This window comes from Astatotilapia calliptera, chromosome 7 (assembly GCF_900246225.1).
Source record: "Astatotilapia calliptera chromosome 7, fAstCal1.2, whole genome shotgun sequence".
Classification (NCBI taxonomy): domain Eukaryota; kingdom Metazoa; phylum Chordata; class Actinopteri; order Cichliformes; family Cichlidae; genus Astatotilapia; species Astatotilapia calliptera.
In genome coordinates this window covers 22,847,631-22,865,015 of record NC_039308.1, presented here as the reverse complement: position 1 = coordinate 22,865,015, position 17,385 = coordinate 22,847,631, and the positions used below count along the sequence as shown (strand labels likewise).

General features: G+C 41.5%; 1 protein-coding gene across 2 annotated transcripts; it reads right to left on the bottom strand.

Annotated features, from left to right (window-relative positions):
* sgsm1b (small G protein signaling modulator 1b) lies at nucleotides 1-14,461 on the bottom strand. Of its 2 annotated transcripts, XM_026173833.1 has the most exons (25): nucleotides 14,271-14,461; nucleotides 14,128-14,171; nucleotides 11,770-11,845; nucleotides 10,874-11,036; nucleotides 10,560-10,712; nucleotides 10,163-10,230; nucleotides 9,936-10,078; nucleotides 9,710-9,841; nucleotides 9,401-9,525; nucleotides 9,242-9,309; nucleotides 7,662-7,825; nucleotides 7,425-7,554; nucleotides 6,823-6,949; nucleotides 6,676-6,740; nucleotides 6,410-6,555; nucleotides 6,152-6,280; nucleotides 5,890-6,063; nucleotides 5,691-5,759; nucleotides 3,442-4,665; nucleotides 3,224-3,348; nucleotides 3,046-3,128; nucleotides 2,828-2,937; nucleotides 1,688-1,784; nucleotides 1,423-1,590; nucleotides 1-1,158 (listed from the first exon to the last, which is right to left on the bottom strand). In XM_026173833.1, the coding sequence occupies exons 1-25, from the start codon at nucleotides 14,275-14,277 to the stop codon at nucleotides 1,070-1,072; spliced, it is 3,879 nt and encodes a 1,292-aa protein (XP_026029618.1). In that variant the 5' UTR covers nucleotides 14,278-14,461; the 3' UTR covers nucleotides 1-1,069. The 2 variants fall into 2 exon arrangements, with proteins under 2 accessions (XP_026029618.1, XP_026029617.1); XM_026173832.1 differs by lacking the exon at nucleotides 14,271-14,461 and having other exon boundaries at nucleotides 14,128-14,205.
* Nucleotides 14,462-17,385: the final 2,924 nt, after the last annotated feature.

The window sequence follows — 17,385 nt, the reverse complement described above, 5'->3', positions numbered from 1 at the left end:
GTGGGGGAACTTGCACAATCGGTGGCTGACTAAATACTTTTTTGCCCCACGGTAGCGCCAAACCACAACACCAGTTGCCTCAACGTACTTTACATTGTAAATTAAAGAAAGACAGTGAGAGGGAAAAACTCCCTTTTAACAGGAAGAAACCTCTGACTGTGGGAAATCCCTCTAACCAGTCTTTATCCTTTGATTTTATGAAAACGATAGCTGACGTGTTCAGCCTGAGCAGCACTGTGTAGTTTAAGGGAAGAAGAAGGAGGTTTTCAATGACAGCATGCAGGAGGAATACTAACTGGGATAAGAGACAACAGTTAAATCATCTTAACTAATGCATAGAGGAGGTGGGAGACAGGAGAGGAGACTATGAGAGCGTGACCAGCTGAAAGAGGAAATTGTGATACAGTATATGGAAACTATGTGCAATTACGAGGTGCTACACAGAATCCAGGTCTGCATATCCTGCAATCTTGTGTGCATCAGAGGCAAACACCTATTTAACATCAGATAAGCCAGCCGGTAGAACCCTGCAACGTTTGCAAATTATCCCGTGACACCAGGTACATCACTGAAAAAAAACTATTCAAGTGTATCACAAAATGTTTAACCATGGCAGCTACAATTTCAGCTAAGTAAATGACAATACTGAAAATATATTTAAGTGTATACAAGATGCATAACTTAACCGAACGCATTAGGGAGAATATCAATGCAGTGAAGAATTTGGTTGCTGTATCCCTGAAAAAATAGCAAATTTTAAGGCAAAATAAACAACATCCTGAAGCAGTTTCAACAAGGGTACATTCACAAAGTGACCAAAAACACTTTTAAAAATAACTTTACTGGCAATAACTGCATCTCCCAAAAACAGAGAGGAGCAAGTGGTGAGAAGTTGTTTTACAACTACCTTTGAATAACAAGCAGCTTTAATGATCGGTTATCTTGTCGGCGCTTTTCATTTACATCATTTCCTTTTCTGTGGAATATACGACAATAACGTGGTTCGGTTGTTATCTCTGAGACAGGTTAGCACAAAAGAATTGTGGGTGTTAACCAGCAGCATCCTGCATCACTTGTTTTCTATGAGCGTCTGCACTTTGTGGACCAAGTCTCGGGCCATCATCAAGACCTGGGGGACGTTGTGTCTCTCGGCCATTTCTGAGAAGAAAAAGTATATTTAGAAAAAAATTACAGATACAATTATGAACACTGATAATATTTAAAGATTTAGCGTTCCTTTAATATTCAGTAAATACTGATATTTCACAATAAAAGTCACAAAATAAAAAACAGATTTTTATAGAAATCTCTGCACTTCGCTTTAACCAGCTGCTTAGTTATTTTAATGTAACATTGATTACAAGTAAATACTGGTAAACTTGATTGTTTTTCCTTTAGCATTGCTTCACTCGCTTTTCTTACCATTAAAGAACTTGATGATGTCTGTAAAGTCCATGTTATTTTCCAGGATGATGTCTCGATACATCTCCACAAGTGCCAGAGCAATGAAGAGCACAAAGTGCTCAGAGGAGGTGTGCTTGGCTGCCCAGATGGTTTCCCACACAGAGAACACATCATCGTAGACCATTTCTGTTCAGAAAAGACCGACAAATCAGATTATATTCGCTGTCACGAGAAAGTCACGGTCGATTCAAGCAAACAATATGAGGCCTGCGTTTCGCATCACCTCTCTTGAAGTCAAGAAGAAACCAGCGATAACAGAAGTAGAAGTGGGTATAGTCTCCATTCTGTTGCATCAGTTCAAACAGCTCAGAGTCCAGGATCTGTGATATGTAAGAACAATATAATGTTATCATTATCCTACGCCTGTATGCATGCATTTTTGTTATAATTCAGCCCATACTACACTACTGGATCCCTGCTGCTGGAAGAAAATACAGCAATAAGGAACAAAGAAATAACTGGGTAATAAAGGGGAACAGAGAAATCACTTATATTGTGGGTAGTCTAACTAAGTGGTAGAAATAAATACAACTTATATTCACTACAGACAAGGGAACACAAACATTTTTACTTCATAATAAGACACTATTACAACCCATATATCATGTGTATTAATTTCTATTTTACTATACTGTATGAAATAAACATATTTGGTAAATTCATTAATATGGAAAATGTGTTTTAAGCATATTGGTATTTTCACCATAGCTCATAACAGGTACAATAGGTTAGAAATCAAACAAGTCTTTTTCATATCTGCAAATGCTGTGATCCAAGGTTCCAAAACTATAACATAATTAAATTAAAACACACAGTGTCAATGAGTATATGGACAATGATACAACTTATAATTTAACCTATTCATCTTACAGCAAAGTATTTGAAGTTAAACAAAAACATATGATTGAAAGCATGAGACAAAAACACTTTGCAATCAAAATACACTGAATGTAAATACAGAGGCTTTAAATCAAGGTGCAAACCGCTGGTTACACTAAAAAGTCTTTACTAGTGTTTACTGATAATGTGACTGCTGATAGAAGTAGCACTACACGGCCACACTCTGTGATCAGATTTAGCCAATTGATTTGAAAAATCAACAGTGATTGTGTACTGTATAAAATCTGTTGGCTTGCTTGTAGACGTAGGTGGACCGATGTAGATGTTATAACCTTAAAGTACGTATGTAGGATGTATACAGAATTATTCTACTCTCTGACAGTGAGGAAAACCTCTTCTTGTGTGCCTACATTTAAGTATCAGCAGCAAGCTGTAACAATCTTAGTAGGCTTAACCATTCAGCAAAATTACACTGTTTATAAAATGTTTATATGATTGTATGTGCGGAAAAATGTCCACTTACCTGGATAAGTGAGCGCATATTGGCAAAGTGAGAGTCCATGGCACCCCCGTGAGGAAAATTCTGGTTCATTCTCTTCATCAGTTCAGTGAAGCAGCTGAACGCCATGATCTCTGGAAAGCCCCAAACACATTTACGAGTTGTTCCTCTAGTAAATTATGTGAAGCTCTGCAAAACCCACATCTGTAAAAAACACATTGTACTTAAATGGTTTTACCAACCATCATCCAGGATAACTAACAGAGGAGCGAGCAGATCACACATGCCCTGCACATAACCGACATCCAGATGCTGCCAGACGTAACTGCAAATAGAAATAGATGTTTATTTTTGCGTTTCAACCTTGTGCATTAAAATAAACCTCATATATAGATTATTGGATATAGATTATTCATTTACCTGCACATTATGTTACGCAGCTTCTCCAGATTCTCAGTGGTGAAGTACCAATACGTTCTATCACAACGTCTGACATCTTTGTCAATACGATGCAAATTGATCAAGTACATATCCATTGTTTCTTGCTGCATGAATAATAACAATGCTGAAGTCAGTTACTGTATGATAACGATTAAAAGACTTCCTTTGAAGTTCTGTTTGCCGTGTGTAACACTTACAGAATAGGTTTGCTCCTCTGAGGACTCATCATATTTGGTGACTCCTCCCACCTCTGCAGATTCTGGTTCAGTGAGCACATTGTCTATCTCGGGCTCCTCTTCTGAAAGGCCCAGATCTGTGCCCTCAGGACTGGTATTACAAGCTGTGTCCAGATGGTGATCTAGGGCAAGATCCTCAGATGCCATTTTCTCTCTTTGTGCCAGGGAGACAGGGGGCGCAGCAAGCCCTGCCAAAGGCCTGGTTTTGATGTCCTCTGAGGTCACGTATGTTATCCCTGCAGGAATGTCCTCCATTTCCAGCGCAGAAGGAGAGTCATCCGAATCGGCTGTGTCTGGAGACTGCCGGGACTGAGACGACAACGAAAGCGATGCTGATTGAAGAGCATTCAGCACTTGTCTGACTGGAGAATTTGAACCAGGTTTCTCGAATGAAATCTCTGTAGCTTTTTTGGTTTCAACAAAGTCGCAGACAGCTGCTTCGACATCCTTTGTTTCTGCGTCTGTGTTTGAGGCCTTGATCACTTTTAATGGGATTTCGTTTTTCTTAGAAATCTCTGGCTTTTTTTCATTTAGCGGATTTGCATCTTTTTCTGCTGCAGGCGGACAAGATGACTCAACTTCCAGACTTTTGCTCTTGTGTGGCTGAAGACTTAAAGTCTGCCCAAGCGGAGGTGCTTGGAAATATTCATTATGAATCTCTGTTTCCAGCTTTAGAACATTAGTATTCTCTTTCAAATTAATATCTGTGTCAGTGGCTTTTGAAGCTCCTGACAGCCCGTGCTTCGTTTGATCTTTTTCCTCTACTTCAGCTTTTTGCTCAGCTTCACATTTCTTTGTCTCCTGAACCACTATGCTTTCTAAAATCGTCTCCCTCTTTTGTGCATCAGCCTCACTCTCGGCTGCAGGGTCCTTTACATCCTCCCCTCCTGATTCACATGTTGTGAGCTGAATCTTTACAGGCTGTGACTCAGCTGTAGGTTCCTCACTGCAGACTTCTAAGTTTTCTGCTGTTTGCTGAGAAACAGCAGACTCAGTTACAGGATGACAGCTGTCTGAATCTGGACGTTGGTTTGACAGATCGTTGGAGGCAGGGTCGGTGGAGGGAAGTTGTGGCTTGTCTGTGGTTCCATTTCCGATGGCCTTGCCTGCACCTCTGTGCTGTGCTTCTTCGTCAGCTCTGGACTCACTCTCAGCCTGATCCACTGTGTCGACCGATTCAAATACCTGGAAGCCAAAGTAGTGAACATGTGATAAATTGTAAGCGAGTACTACTGAGATTGAGTGTTTTTAAAAGCACAACAGTGGTTTCCCATGTGTTAGTTTATAAACTGTAAATAAAAATCCCACTCTATGATAAGGCACACTTTAAAAAGCATGAACTGAAAGCTTCATTAATGGTCAATAAATCTCTAATGCATTATAGATCCATTATAAACCACTAATGGTAACAAATTATGGGCTCTCAGGCTGTAGGAAATCCCTTTGACTAGTCTTTATCCTTTAAACGAGTGGTAAGTGATTTATAAATTATCAATAAAGGCTTTTTATAAAGTAGTATGCAAATTACAAACACTTGACATTATTGCTAACAATGTTTTATTACACCACAACGACATGTAGTGATTTCTAATCCTTTGAGCATCCTTACATACGTGCAGCAATCACAATAAACTTTTTTTTTGTTGCATTATAAACTTGAATTCCTGCCTCCTTTAAATAAAATGAAGGACACTCATGATAAAAAACACTGATGATAAAATAGCAAGCTTTTTTCTACATAGCACAGTGGCACTAAGTCAGTCTGCCAGATGGTTAACTATTTTATCCCTGACTGAAATATCTTACTAACACTATCGCCTACATGATGAAACCTAATGACTTATCCCCCCAGTTTTTTCTTGTTACTGTGGCATTGTTTTAGCAACCGTCTGATGGACTGCCATGAAACTTGATACAGACATCCATGCCTTTAATGTAGAGCCATTAGCTTATTATCTTTTGTAAAACTTAATTCCTTTTACTTCAATTTATCCACAAAATACCTTAAACCAAATCGCAATCCTGCTCAAAAACAGCTTCGCTGCCGTTACTTTCAGCGATTCACAAGGTATGCTTTGGAAAGCAAGAATACAACAGCAAACCATATATAAGTTGTAGTAAGTGGGCTAATGCTTGGGAAAAAAATGAAACCCGGTATGGTGTCGTATCAGAAATCATTGCTATGGAGATGATGATGAGAGAGGGACTACCTGTGCGTTGCTGCTGGAGTCACTCTGTGAGTGAGTATTTTGTTGATCTGAGTTGCTACTTAGAGAAGACTGGAGTGAGACAGAGTATCACATGAGACAAAAACAGCAGAACTGTTAGCCAAGTTATTTTCTCACAACTCTTGAAATAGTAGGTGGTAGGTGTTACATAATGTGGATTTTTTTGTTTGTTCAAACTTGCATCTGTACTGATGGTGGAGTCCCGCTGCACGGGTCCCCTTTCCACGCTGGCTCCGGATGAGCATCGGGCGAGTGCCTCGGCATGTTTCTCTCTCTCCCTCTGACGGACAATGGCCTCGCAACCCTGCCACTCCTTCATAGTCTGCTCGTACATGCACCGCATTTGCTCATCAATCTGAAGCAATAAGCATGTGTAAATAACTGGCAAAGAATAGATAGGCATGAGAATATATCTTTATACTTTGAAAGCACATGAGTAATACCTCCCGCCGGCATTTCTCACTCATGCTGAACTTATAATGTCCTAACAGGAAGGGCCAGACTTCTTTACGGAGTGAAGGGGCCACCCCACCAAAATACACCAGTCTGTGTATCTCCTTTTCCTCATAGGCCTGAAAGGAGAAGTATTTTTACTTTTGTGTCAGACTGAAATTGCTCACTAATGAAAGGAGGCATTTCACACAGGAACGAATGACAACTAGGCATTGTGTGATGGCTTGGTGTTCATGTATAAATCTTACAGAGCTGTCTTTGAGGAAGTTGCCCCAGACCTCCACAGAGAGGCCTCCTCGAGCATCACAGGGTACGCTGGGGTCAACAATCGTGGTGTTGACCAATGCGGAGAGGTGGGTGCGGACCGTGGACAGATGACGACAGTATGCAAGCCCTAGAGAGGAGAGATAAGGCTTCTCATTTTCAACCACTGTAATGAATTATTGATCTGCTGAACAACCCAACCAGAGTGATTCCTAAATTGCAAACACAAAGAAGATGTGATTATACTCACAGCCATAGAACGCACGGGAGATTATCTGGTATTTCATGGTGTCGCAAAGGAGCTTTAAGGGAGCCCTGGTAAAGTGAGAATATTTCAGACTTTGTCAGGTGGAATAATCAGAACGGTGATTGCAGCCTGACCATAGGAAATACTTACCTTTCTTGGTTACAGCCATTAGGCAGAGAGCCATCAGATGAGCCATTCTGTGAGCAGGAGGAGCAGGAGGACTTCCTGGGGGCTGGTTGCCACATATTAACACCCTGATCCATCAGCTCTGGGGCCACTGCACAGCAAAGTGTCCCTTACTACTACTGTTCCTATTATCACAATCAATTAAGCAAGCAAAACCAGGAGCAGCCCTAACTGATTTGGATATTAAAATGAATTTCTGAAAATGATAAGAACTGATAATACATGGTGAAAAAAAACAAACAAACAAGAGAGAGGATGGAGATGCAGATGTGGCATACAAATTGCAAAGACTCCTTATTGTCAATGGGACTTTAATGTGAAATGGAGACATGGACACTAAACAAGGAGGAAAAATATTATGGCTGTAACAGTTTCACATTAGAAAGGACTTAATTACAAAGACAAACACTGAATATATGCCTGGATGAAACATCAGATTCATCTAAAGTGAACTGTTTGAAGTCAAAAGACATATAAAGTAATTAGAACAGTTATAGATATAATCTTTGATGATTCTGTATTGCATTATCTCAGGGAGGCAGAATAGAAAGATTAAAGGCACTAACTGAACTCCATCTGATTGCCAGGAAAGAGGATCCGAAACACATAATCGGTTGCTTCATCGTCTTCCTTATCTGATACAGAATCACATGAATCATGTGGACTTCTCTTTCGCAGTTTGGGGAAAACCTTTCCCTACAAATGGAAATAGTATGTGAAGAAAATATATCATAAATATTGGTAAAGTAAATATTGTTGCATGAAATGTTGAAAAATTATTTGAGCAGAGGTGTCCCGTTTACCTTCCCTCTCTGATTCCAGAGTGGCGGGTCTAGCTGCCCATGAGGTAGCAGGCCAGTCTCTAAGCATGTGAGAAACTGGAGCAAATGGCCTCCTTTAGGAAAGTGTAGAGGAGGCCTCTGGATCCCATCCTGGCTCACCAAAACGACTGTGCCTCCACTGTTCACTGGAGGTACCCACACGTGGGAGAAAAAATAAATAACTCGTGAAACTCATGTGACTTTATTTGGGAAATTAAAAACCATATCTGATTTTAATTTTTGCCGATTTTCACTCGATGCGCCTCTGGACCAGTGCTAGCACAGCTGGGTTTTTTTTAGAGCGCTCCAAGTCTTTGAATTGTATTCTATTTTATTTATATAGCAACAAATCACTACAGCAGTCACCTCAAGGCACATTATTGTACGGTAGAGACCATACAATATGACAGAAAAAGCCCTAACAATCAGCCAACCCCTTTTGAGCAACAGTGGGAAGGAACAACTCCCTTTCAACAGGAAGAAAGCTCAGGCAGAACCAGACTCAGGGAGAGGAAAGCCATCTGCTGTGGGGGTGATGGGAGAAAGACAGGACAAAAAACACCGTGAAAGAGAGCCAGAGGTGAATAATAACTAATGATTAAACTCAGAATATTGTATAAACACACACTGAGTCAAATAAAATGAGTGCATCATGGGAATTCTCAGCAGCCCAGACTCATTGGAGTGCAACTAAGGGAGGATTTAGAGTCACCTGATCCAGCCTTCACTACATGCTTTATCAAAAAGCATCAGGTTTAAACCTAATCTAAAAATTAGAGAGGGTGTCTGTCTCCTGAATCCAAACTGGGAGTTGGTTCCAAAGAAGAGCATCCTGAAAGCTGAAGGCTCTGCCTCCTATTCAACTATAAGTAGAGCTCTACTGCTCTATTGAGGTGATATGACACGATATGGTCTTGTTCTGATTGTGTGCATTTATGCATCTCCTAATTTACTCTGGGCCTCAAATGTGAGCAAAACGAAAACAAAATCCCCTTCTGTGACAAACTCATCAGCCATTTATGTATTACTGATCACTGAAGAGGAGATATGAGTCTCCAAATACAAACCAGCAGCTTTTGCTTGAAGAGCCCACAGTGTTTAAGCCCCATCAGCGGTACATTAGGTCAGAAGTGTGACCGCGAGCATGCTTGGTATTTTTTTAGACATTCACAGGGTTGTGAACCATAACAATCTCCTCCCTGAGGATCATACTGTCATTGCAGTTTTATCGTACAATCTGAAGGACAACATTCAGCCTGCCAGCATACCATAGCGCATCTTGCGCAAAGTTTTTTTGCAACACAAATGTCACCTACTACATGCCCTTCTAACTGGGTTTCTCCCTGAATTCCCTGCAACTTTGTGCTTTCCCCCTAAATTAAATTCAAATTATATTTTGACACACTGGAAAAGAACAAATATGGCTTCCAGGGAATAATCTAAAACAAGGGGCTGCACTGCAATGCTGCATAAGGTGACAACTTTGAAGGGGAAACAGGCTAAATTTAATTTTTAAATGGCACAACTTTGCATTGCATCCAGTACTTTAATAGGTGAGTTACCTTGCTGATGACAGTGGAGATACACAATCTCCTCCAAACGAATTGTCATAGCATAATCCCAGTAAACACTGAGAGAAACACAAATGGATATTGGTCAGTGAATAAACATTGTAAACACAATATTTAAGTCTCAGTAGATTGGGCTCTTTTTTTTCTGACCTTTTTTCAGAGTCCAGCTCCCCAACATTGCCATTCATCAGTTGATTTGGTGTCCACTTCAGGGTCATGAGGTCTGCAGTTTGATGTAGAGAAAGGTAGCCTGGAATGGCCTCCATGTCATCTCTCTGTACACACAAAACAAAATGTTAGTGCTGTAGTATTCAGATCAGTTACATATAAACAAATTAACAGGAGGCATCACGTTTCCCACAGAGTAAGCAAGCTTTTCTTAATATTTTCTCTCTCTTAAAATGAATAAATAAAACTAGTTTTGTATGGTTGTTTTGAAAAGGACAGGAAAATCCATACCGGCTGGACCAGGACATTGTTCTTCCCAAACAGAAGTGTGGCTCTGGAGTTTTGGTGAAGTGATTCAACATATTCCCTCACCCACATAAGAGGGCGATCATCCATGCTACCACTGGACTGTCTCTTTTGGATCTGTTAGGGATTAAGAGAAGAAGAAAACACAATTGCATACAGCCTATTGCTGGTTGTTTTTACAAGGAAGCATTCAATTTATTGACTGTCTAACCAAGGCCGGTCTTCTGGAGGGGGAATCCTGCCGACAGTGACCGCTGTGAATACGATGCCTCTGTACAAGCTCATCTGCAGATGGATCAGTCCAGAAATGGTCTGCAGTCTTAACCTTGGTGTACTCCAAAGCACAGGGGCCAACTGTAAAACAAGGTTAATGGGCTTAAAGTAAACATCCGAATAAGTAGCTATATAAACTGACAGCACAGTTTTAAAAAAAAGTACCCAATAGGGATGCAAGAATCGGTCCATCCACAGGATCCATCAGCATGGCTTCTTTGTCATAGAATGAACTGAAGCACACAATAATAACACACAAGTATACATGTGGAAAGACAATAGCGTTAACACCAAGACTGTTTTTTAATTCAGCCCCATGTTACTCATTGCATACCACAGCTCTTGATGACTTCTGTGCAAACAGATAATGTATTAATATTACCATAGAGAGGGTACAAATTAGAACACATGAGAGAAAGAAACCTAAAAACTTTGGTAGTTACAACACATAGAAATCAGCTGCCTATGGCAAAAAAAAAAAAAAAAAAAAAAAATTGTGGCATTGAAAAGAAAAGACATTCCAAAGCCTCAAAAGGATTAAAAAATATATAGATAATCCTACCTGCTGTTTTCTACTAAGTACAGGACAATCTTATCTAGGAGCTTTTCCATCAGGGCAGTTCGAATCCACAGGTGTTTCAGCGCTTGAGGAGGAAGGTTAGCCAACTTGGACTGCCGACTGCGGTCAGTACTCAGTGAGGAATTGTTCTGCTTGCTAAAGCAAAAGAAGAAATTTACAGACGATGTCTGCATAGTCTCTTAAAATGTAACAGGATGAAACAGGAATGAAAAATAGCACAAAAGAGTTTATATATCGATATATATGAAAATAACTATAAGAAAGAGTCTGTGGTCTCCCACAGATAAAAGTTTCACCTGTTTTCAATGAGCTGTTCCAGCTCCTGGACCTTGTGACAGAGCTCCGCAGCAGGGGAAAAGCTTTTTGCCACCTTCATAAAGAGTGCCGCAACCTTATTACTGCACAGCAGGCCTGCAATCCTACGTTTCAATCCATGAAGCACACACGCCTCCACTACAGCTGCACAAACACACATAAACATGCAGAGACTTAGCAAATATTTGATTTGTATTTATATAAAACATATAGGTATATCAATATATACATTGTTTATTTCAACTTAATCTAATCCATCTTTTATGGATTTGAAGCGGACATGTTTGTATTTGGCCTAAAGCTTTATTTTTCTCTAAAAAGCACAGTACAACTCCCTTTTGTTAAAGGCCTCAGTCTCATGTTTCTTTTACAGAAACAGGCGAAAGCAAGCACAGGTAGCTCAAGGAGAAATAGGCTGAAGTCAACACTGCCTACAGTTGCTAGGATATAAGTGTTGAGAATCATATACGCCTCACTCCTTGTTAGTATCAACACCTTTGAAGGTTCATCCTTTTACTTTATTGATTATAAATAGATGCGACTAATGAAAAGAAATCATTAGGAACAGACTGCACAGGACCTTTGGGCACTGTGAGAATGAACTCGTAGGAGGTGATATGGCTTGACACAAAGTGAAGTCAGCCGTCATTCTGTACTGTAAATGTCAGTATGGATGTGGCGGACGGTACTGTACTATTTAAAACTGAATGTCTTTTATTAGATTAGATACAATACAGAAAACCTATAATACCTTTTTTAGTTGGAGGTAAAGATTATAGCTAAAAGAAAAGACATTGTTCATGTCATCTGCAATATTAACTGAGTAATGGATTGTAATAAAATATCTAATAAAAGCAGGCAGTAGAAAAACATTTACCACAGAAGGATATAATATGGCTGCTGTCTGCATGCACAAATTTCCTCGTTACTGCCTCCTCCATAATTTGTTTCACCTAAAGGAGAGAAGTTCACCGTCAGATACGTCTTAATCAGTCTGACACAGTTACATAAGGTGATAAAGACAAAACAAGAAGCACAGAAGCGAGTGATGTTAGAAAAAGTAATGATGAAGCAGCAGTATGGCAACATAAGACATTTCCTACAAGCAGGTTATAGCATCCTGCTGATGTACGCTGCCAAAACTACCAAAACTATAGCCTCATCTTCTGCAGTTTACAAAGCCATTGCAAGTGCTGTACTACATCCAACGTGCACTTCACACTTCAAATGATTTTGCATGTAAAGCACATGCAATTTCTGATCTCCTCAATTTGTCTGATTTATTGTAAGCAGTAAAAGCAAACCTTCAAGTTTTTGTTTACATTTTCTAGTGATTCCAAAAGGAATTGTTTCTTGAGGTTTTCTACTTGCATTCCTAAACACATTCATCCATCCATCTACTTTTTTTTTTAGCTTATCCAATTAAGGGTTGCAAGTAGCCTGTCTCATGTGTTGTAGGTTGAGAGGCTCTGTGCACCCTGTACACCCTGGACAGGTCGCCAATCGGTCTAAATAATCTAAATATATCTAAATAATACGTAAATATGTAAATAAATTCACTAACAATTTATTAACACACTATACCAAACTGCAAAGTTTGCAATAAGCACACTTTTACAATATAGCTACAATCAAAGCAGCAGATAAAAAAATTTACATTTTTACCCCATTGTATGAGTCAATTTCCAACTTCCCTGTATTATATGTTTCCAATAATCAACCTAGTAATAGCACTGTATAAAGTAAACACCCACACCTTAAAGCTATGTTTGTGTCATAAACAGTGATCTACAAGCAAAATGAGAGAAAAGCTTCAGTGACATCATCTGGGGTTATTCGGTCAAGCTCGACAAAGCCACAGACATTACTGTAAAACTGTGTTTTCAGTTCAAATAACACTTATATACTGTCCTTGAAAAAAAAAATCAATGTTGCTCTCCATTTCACTTTAATAAATGTCATATTTTTGAACAAGCTTGTTGTCATAGCTGCAATTATGATCAGGTTAAAAAAAAAGAAGAAAGAAACTGAGATGAGCATGATCATGACTACACTTTTTGAGCGCGGCATTTTCTCTGAATGTTTATTGTTTGGTCGTGATCCACAAAGTAGTCACGTCTGCTGCTAAGAAACGTATCATTAAGCAATAAAATGCACTAAATTTAAACTGATGCTCAGTGCCCTAGACACATTCTCCCATGAAATTAGATGAAAATCACTTCCATGCTTAAATATGATTGTGCTGGAATTCTGCTGAATGTTCACAATTCAGGGGTTATTTATTGCTGCTGCAACCAGACCTCACGACTGTCCAGTCCTTCTCCTTCACATGAGTAAACAACATGAAAGGCACGCTTTGTATTAATTACCCATCTATATAAAGCAAAGTGAAACATTAAAATGCAGTTTTGCTTTTGTTTTTCTTAGATTTATATATCACAGCTAAGCCACTCCTTACTGCAGGATCCTGTATCAGTGCCTTAGGTTTTTGAGAGGCAATGAGTCACAGGTGAGGGGGAGAACACACACAGAGTGGGTCTAGAAGTACCCTGCTTGAGTAAAAGCTTCATATTTCTTTGCCTGCATGAGGAATCGTGGAGTCACTGTCCAGTTTATAAGGGTGGTGCATTGTGCCGCTTTCTCTGACTGATTTGCAAATACATTTAAACATATTTATGCTGTCATAACCTATATTATGGCAGCAAGAGAAGCTACTGCAAAAGCACCTATTAAAAACGCCAAATTAAGCAGATGGTTGGGTCACACCTTTAAATTCTGACTAACAGGGCGGTGGGTTGAAAAGAATATGCCAGAAAACAGGCTTAAACAATCTCTGCGTGGCTTCCTGATTGTGGTGGGTTTCTTCCACAATATAAAACCATCAACATCATCAGTATTATCGTCATCATTACCATCACCACCGTCGTCATCACCATCTTACGCCAGTCCACCAGCAGACCGGTATCCTGCACAGCCCCACCGGCAGCCTAATTGCGTCTAATCACATTATGTAAAATAAACCGTCAGTTTTATCATAAACAGGCCTACGGTGGAGTCAGCCCTGATGAACGATAACCACACACACACACTCACTCACACACACACACACACACACACACACACACACACACACACACACACACACACACACACACACACACACACACACACACTGAGCATATAGCGCCCGTAAACATAAAATGTGATGCGCGCAAATGAAATAAAATGCACCAACCTCCTTCTTCACATTGCGCAGCAGTTTCTGGCGCGTCTCGGCCTCTGCCACGGGAGAAAACATAATGAGTTATGCTGATCAGATGCTGTTTAGGAAATTGATGGTGATGCGCTCACGAAAGAGGGAAATAGCGGCGTCGGTACCTCCCATCGCTCCTGACAGGGTGCAGCGGCTGACACGCACAGCTTTCTGGACGGTCTTGACGGTGATTTAGGCAAGGCTGCTTTACAGGGAGAGTCAGTCCGGGATGTACGAGGTGTTCTTAACGACTACATCAAACCTATCTGCTACCTCACGGTGAACCACCACCCCTTTAAAGTCACAGTACCCTGTGCGTTCAATGTACACAACGACAGTCTCCTCCCCCCCCCCCCCCCCCCCGAGGGAAAAAAAATGCAAGGTGCACTCACAGTCAAAAATGTATCTGTAAAAAAATACAATAACAAACTTTTCCTAGAATGTTCATTGGCCGATTATTATTCATTCAGGTAATGAATGGGTTGTGGGGAAATGTATCTTTTCAATCTTTTCTTTCCCCTTGCATTGTACATAATGATCAAGGAAATGATCAATAAGAATGTGCCATCCCATGATATGCAATACCGTGTTTCCAGTGTTAATTATATTTACTTGCTAAACGTTATTTGTTCTTACATATCATTTCTTGATGACGTTTGATTTGTGATTTGTACTGCCTAGGTTTGCAGTACAAATCACACCTCCCAGAGTTGTTAACATTTTCTAGAGAATAATATAGACATACAGAAATGTAAATACAGAATACATATATGGCACAAAAAGTACGGAAATTAAGGAAATTTGTGTTTGTTTGTTTTTTTTTATTTCTTGGATGGAAAGCCTGACTTTGTCCGCTTAAATGGTGCCATAACTGTAAAGGTAAATGCATTTTTGGGTTGAGCACCAGAGTTATGTATGTATGTATGTATGTATGTATGTATGTATGGATAGATAGATAGATAGATAGATAGATAGATAGATAGATAGATAGATAGATAGATAGATAGATAGATAGATAGATAGATAGATAGATAGATAGATAGATAGATAGATAGATAGATAGATAGATAGATAGATAGATAGATAGATAGATAGATAGATAGATAGATAGATAGATAGATAGATAGATAGATAGATAGATGAAAAGGCCAAGTATGCTGCTTGTGGATGGCCACTTTTGGATCTTGGTGCTTGTACCTTTTGCTTTGATAACAGCTGTGCACACTGTTGGCATTCGTCCACTGGCCTGTCAGGTGGAGTTTTCCCAGCAGTTTTGGGAGTTCTCACATATGTTGAGTTCCAGCTGACTTCTTTTTTTTTCACTCTGTAGTCTAGCTCATCCTATCTCAAAGGGGCTTAAGTCATGTGATTGTTCACACCACCAACACCATGATCTCACTAAACACAAACCAAGCATGCTGCCGTAGGCCCTGGTCTGGATGGGCCTGGGCTCCCTTGCCTTGGTGGGTACCAGAGGACGGGGGTGCCTACTGGGGTCAGTGGGGGAGCTGACCCCAGTAGGCACCCCCATCCCCAGCTACCTCCAGCACCCTGGTGACACACACCTGGGTGCAGGGGAGACATCCCCCCCCCCGTCCCCCCCCCGTCGTGTCCCCCCCCCCCCCCCCCGTCCCCCCCCGTCCCCTTCTGGCCACCTGTGCCTCAATTTTATCTCACAACTTAGACATCCACATTACTTACACTCTCATAACACACACATATATATAGGGCCTTGAGGGTGGGCACGGTCTGTGTATTCAAACCTACCTCTGGCGCCGGTGCCCACCTCTCAATTTTAAATCCATGTAGACATTGAGGGTTCTCGGGAGGGGCCGTGCTAACACCTGCTGCTCTCTGGCAGCAGCACCATGCTCTCCCTTGTTTTAAATGCACTTTAGAGCAACACGCAGCAACACTACACATGAGCGGGAGGAGGGAGGTATGGGGTCTTCACACACCCCCGTTCTCTACTAGCCATCGGGGCGGGGGGGCTAGGAGGAGATGTTGGCTGTCCGATTGGCCTCCCTGCTGCTGCGGAGCCTGGGACGGTGTGCTTGCCTCCACCCCGGGGGAAGGGTAACATCTCTTGGGTCTGAGTGCCGTTTCCCCCTCTGGGGGCGAGGGTACCTGGACCCGGGGTATAGAGTATGTTTGGGGAGTGTGATTATGTGTACATGTCCATTTATGTCAATCCTTACGTTGGGTGAGTGCTGAGTGTTTGTATATGTGTGCATGAGGGTGGGAATGCATGTTTGTGTCTGTGTGTGCCTGTTTGTCTGTGTCTATATGTCAGGTCGGGTCTTAGACTCCACCTCTCTGGGAACTCCCAGGCCCTCCAAAGTGTGGAGGCCTATCTCCCCTCACCACACTCCCTGCCGGTGACTGATGCCCTCAGGGGTCGGTGCATTGGTGGTTCTTGGTGTCCGGGGCTGGGCACTCAGGTATGTACCAGCTCACTCCCGGTGGCTAATTGGCGGGGCCTGGTGCCTGTTGCTCGGTCAGGCCTCTTCCGGGGCGCGGGGGGCCCTTGGGCCTCCGGCCTCTGGGCCTGCGGCTCGGCTCACTCTGGCACAGCTGGCTGCCGGCAGAGCCGGCGGGCACGCCGGTGCAGCCCCCTCTAGCTTCTGCTCGGTGGCTACTGGGTGACCCCTCGTCTGGGGATCCTCAGCCCTTCCCATGAGGGTGGCACGGATGCCCCTCCGGTGGTCCTCCTTGGGCTCTCGCACTCTGGAGCTTCTGGATGTCTGGGGCCTGGATCTCCTCCATGCCTGCTTCATGCCCTGGGGGACAGGGCTATGGCTCTCTACATCCTCTTGCAGACCATTACATGGGGAAACCATTTGAATACAAGTGCGCTGATCCACACAGGTGTGCACACGGGTGTTCACTGTTCGTAGATCGTAAATTACACCTTTCTTGGCTGCTACTTCAAAGCACATTGTGCGCAATTCTGACGGCTAAAGAACCAAATGGGACAGGCAAAAAAAAAAAAAAAAAAAAAAACACAAACCAAGCAGCCATGTACTGCTTCTGATTTGGAAACATCTTAGGCAGCACAAGAACAGAACAGCACAGTATACATACAATGTCACATTTGGACTCATCAGGACAAAGCACAGATTCTAGCTGGTCTGATGTCCATTCCTTGTGTCAGGTTGAAGAAGATAAGATAAGAGATAAGATAAGATAAAACTTTGTTAATCCCTCGGGTGGGTTCCTCTGGGAAATTCGGTTTCCAAA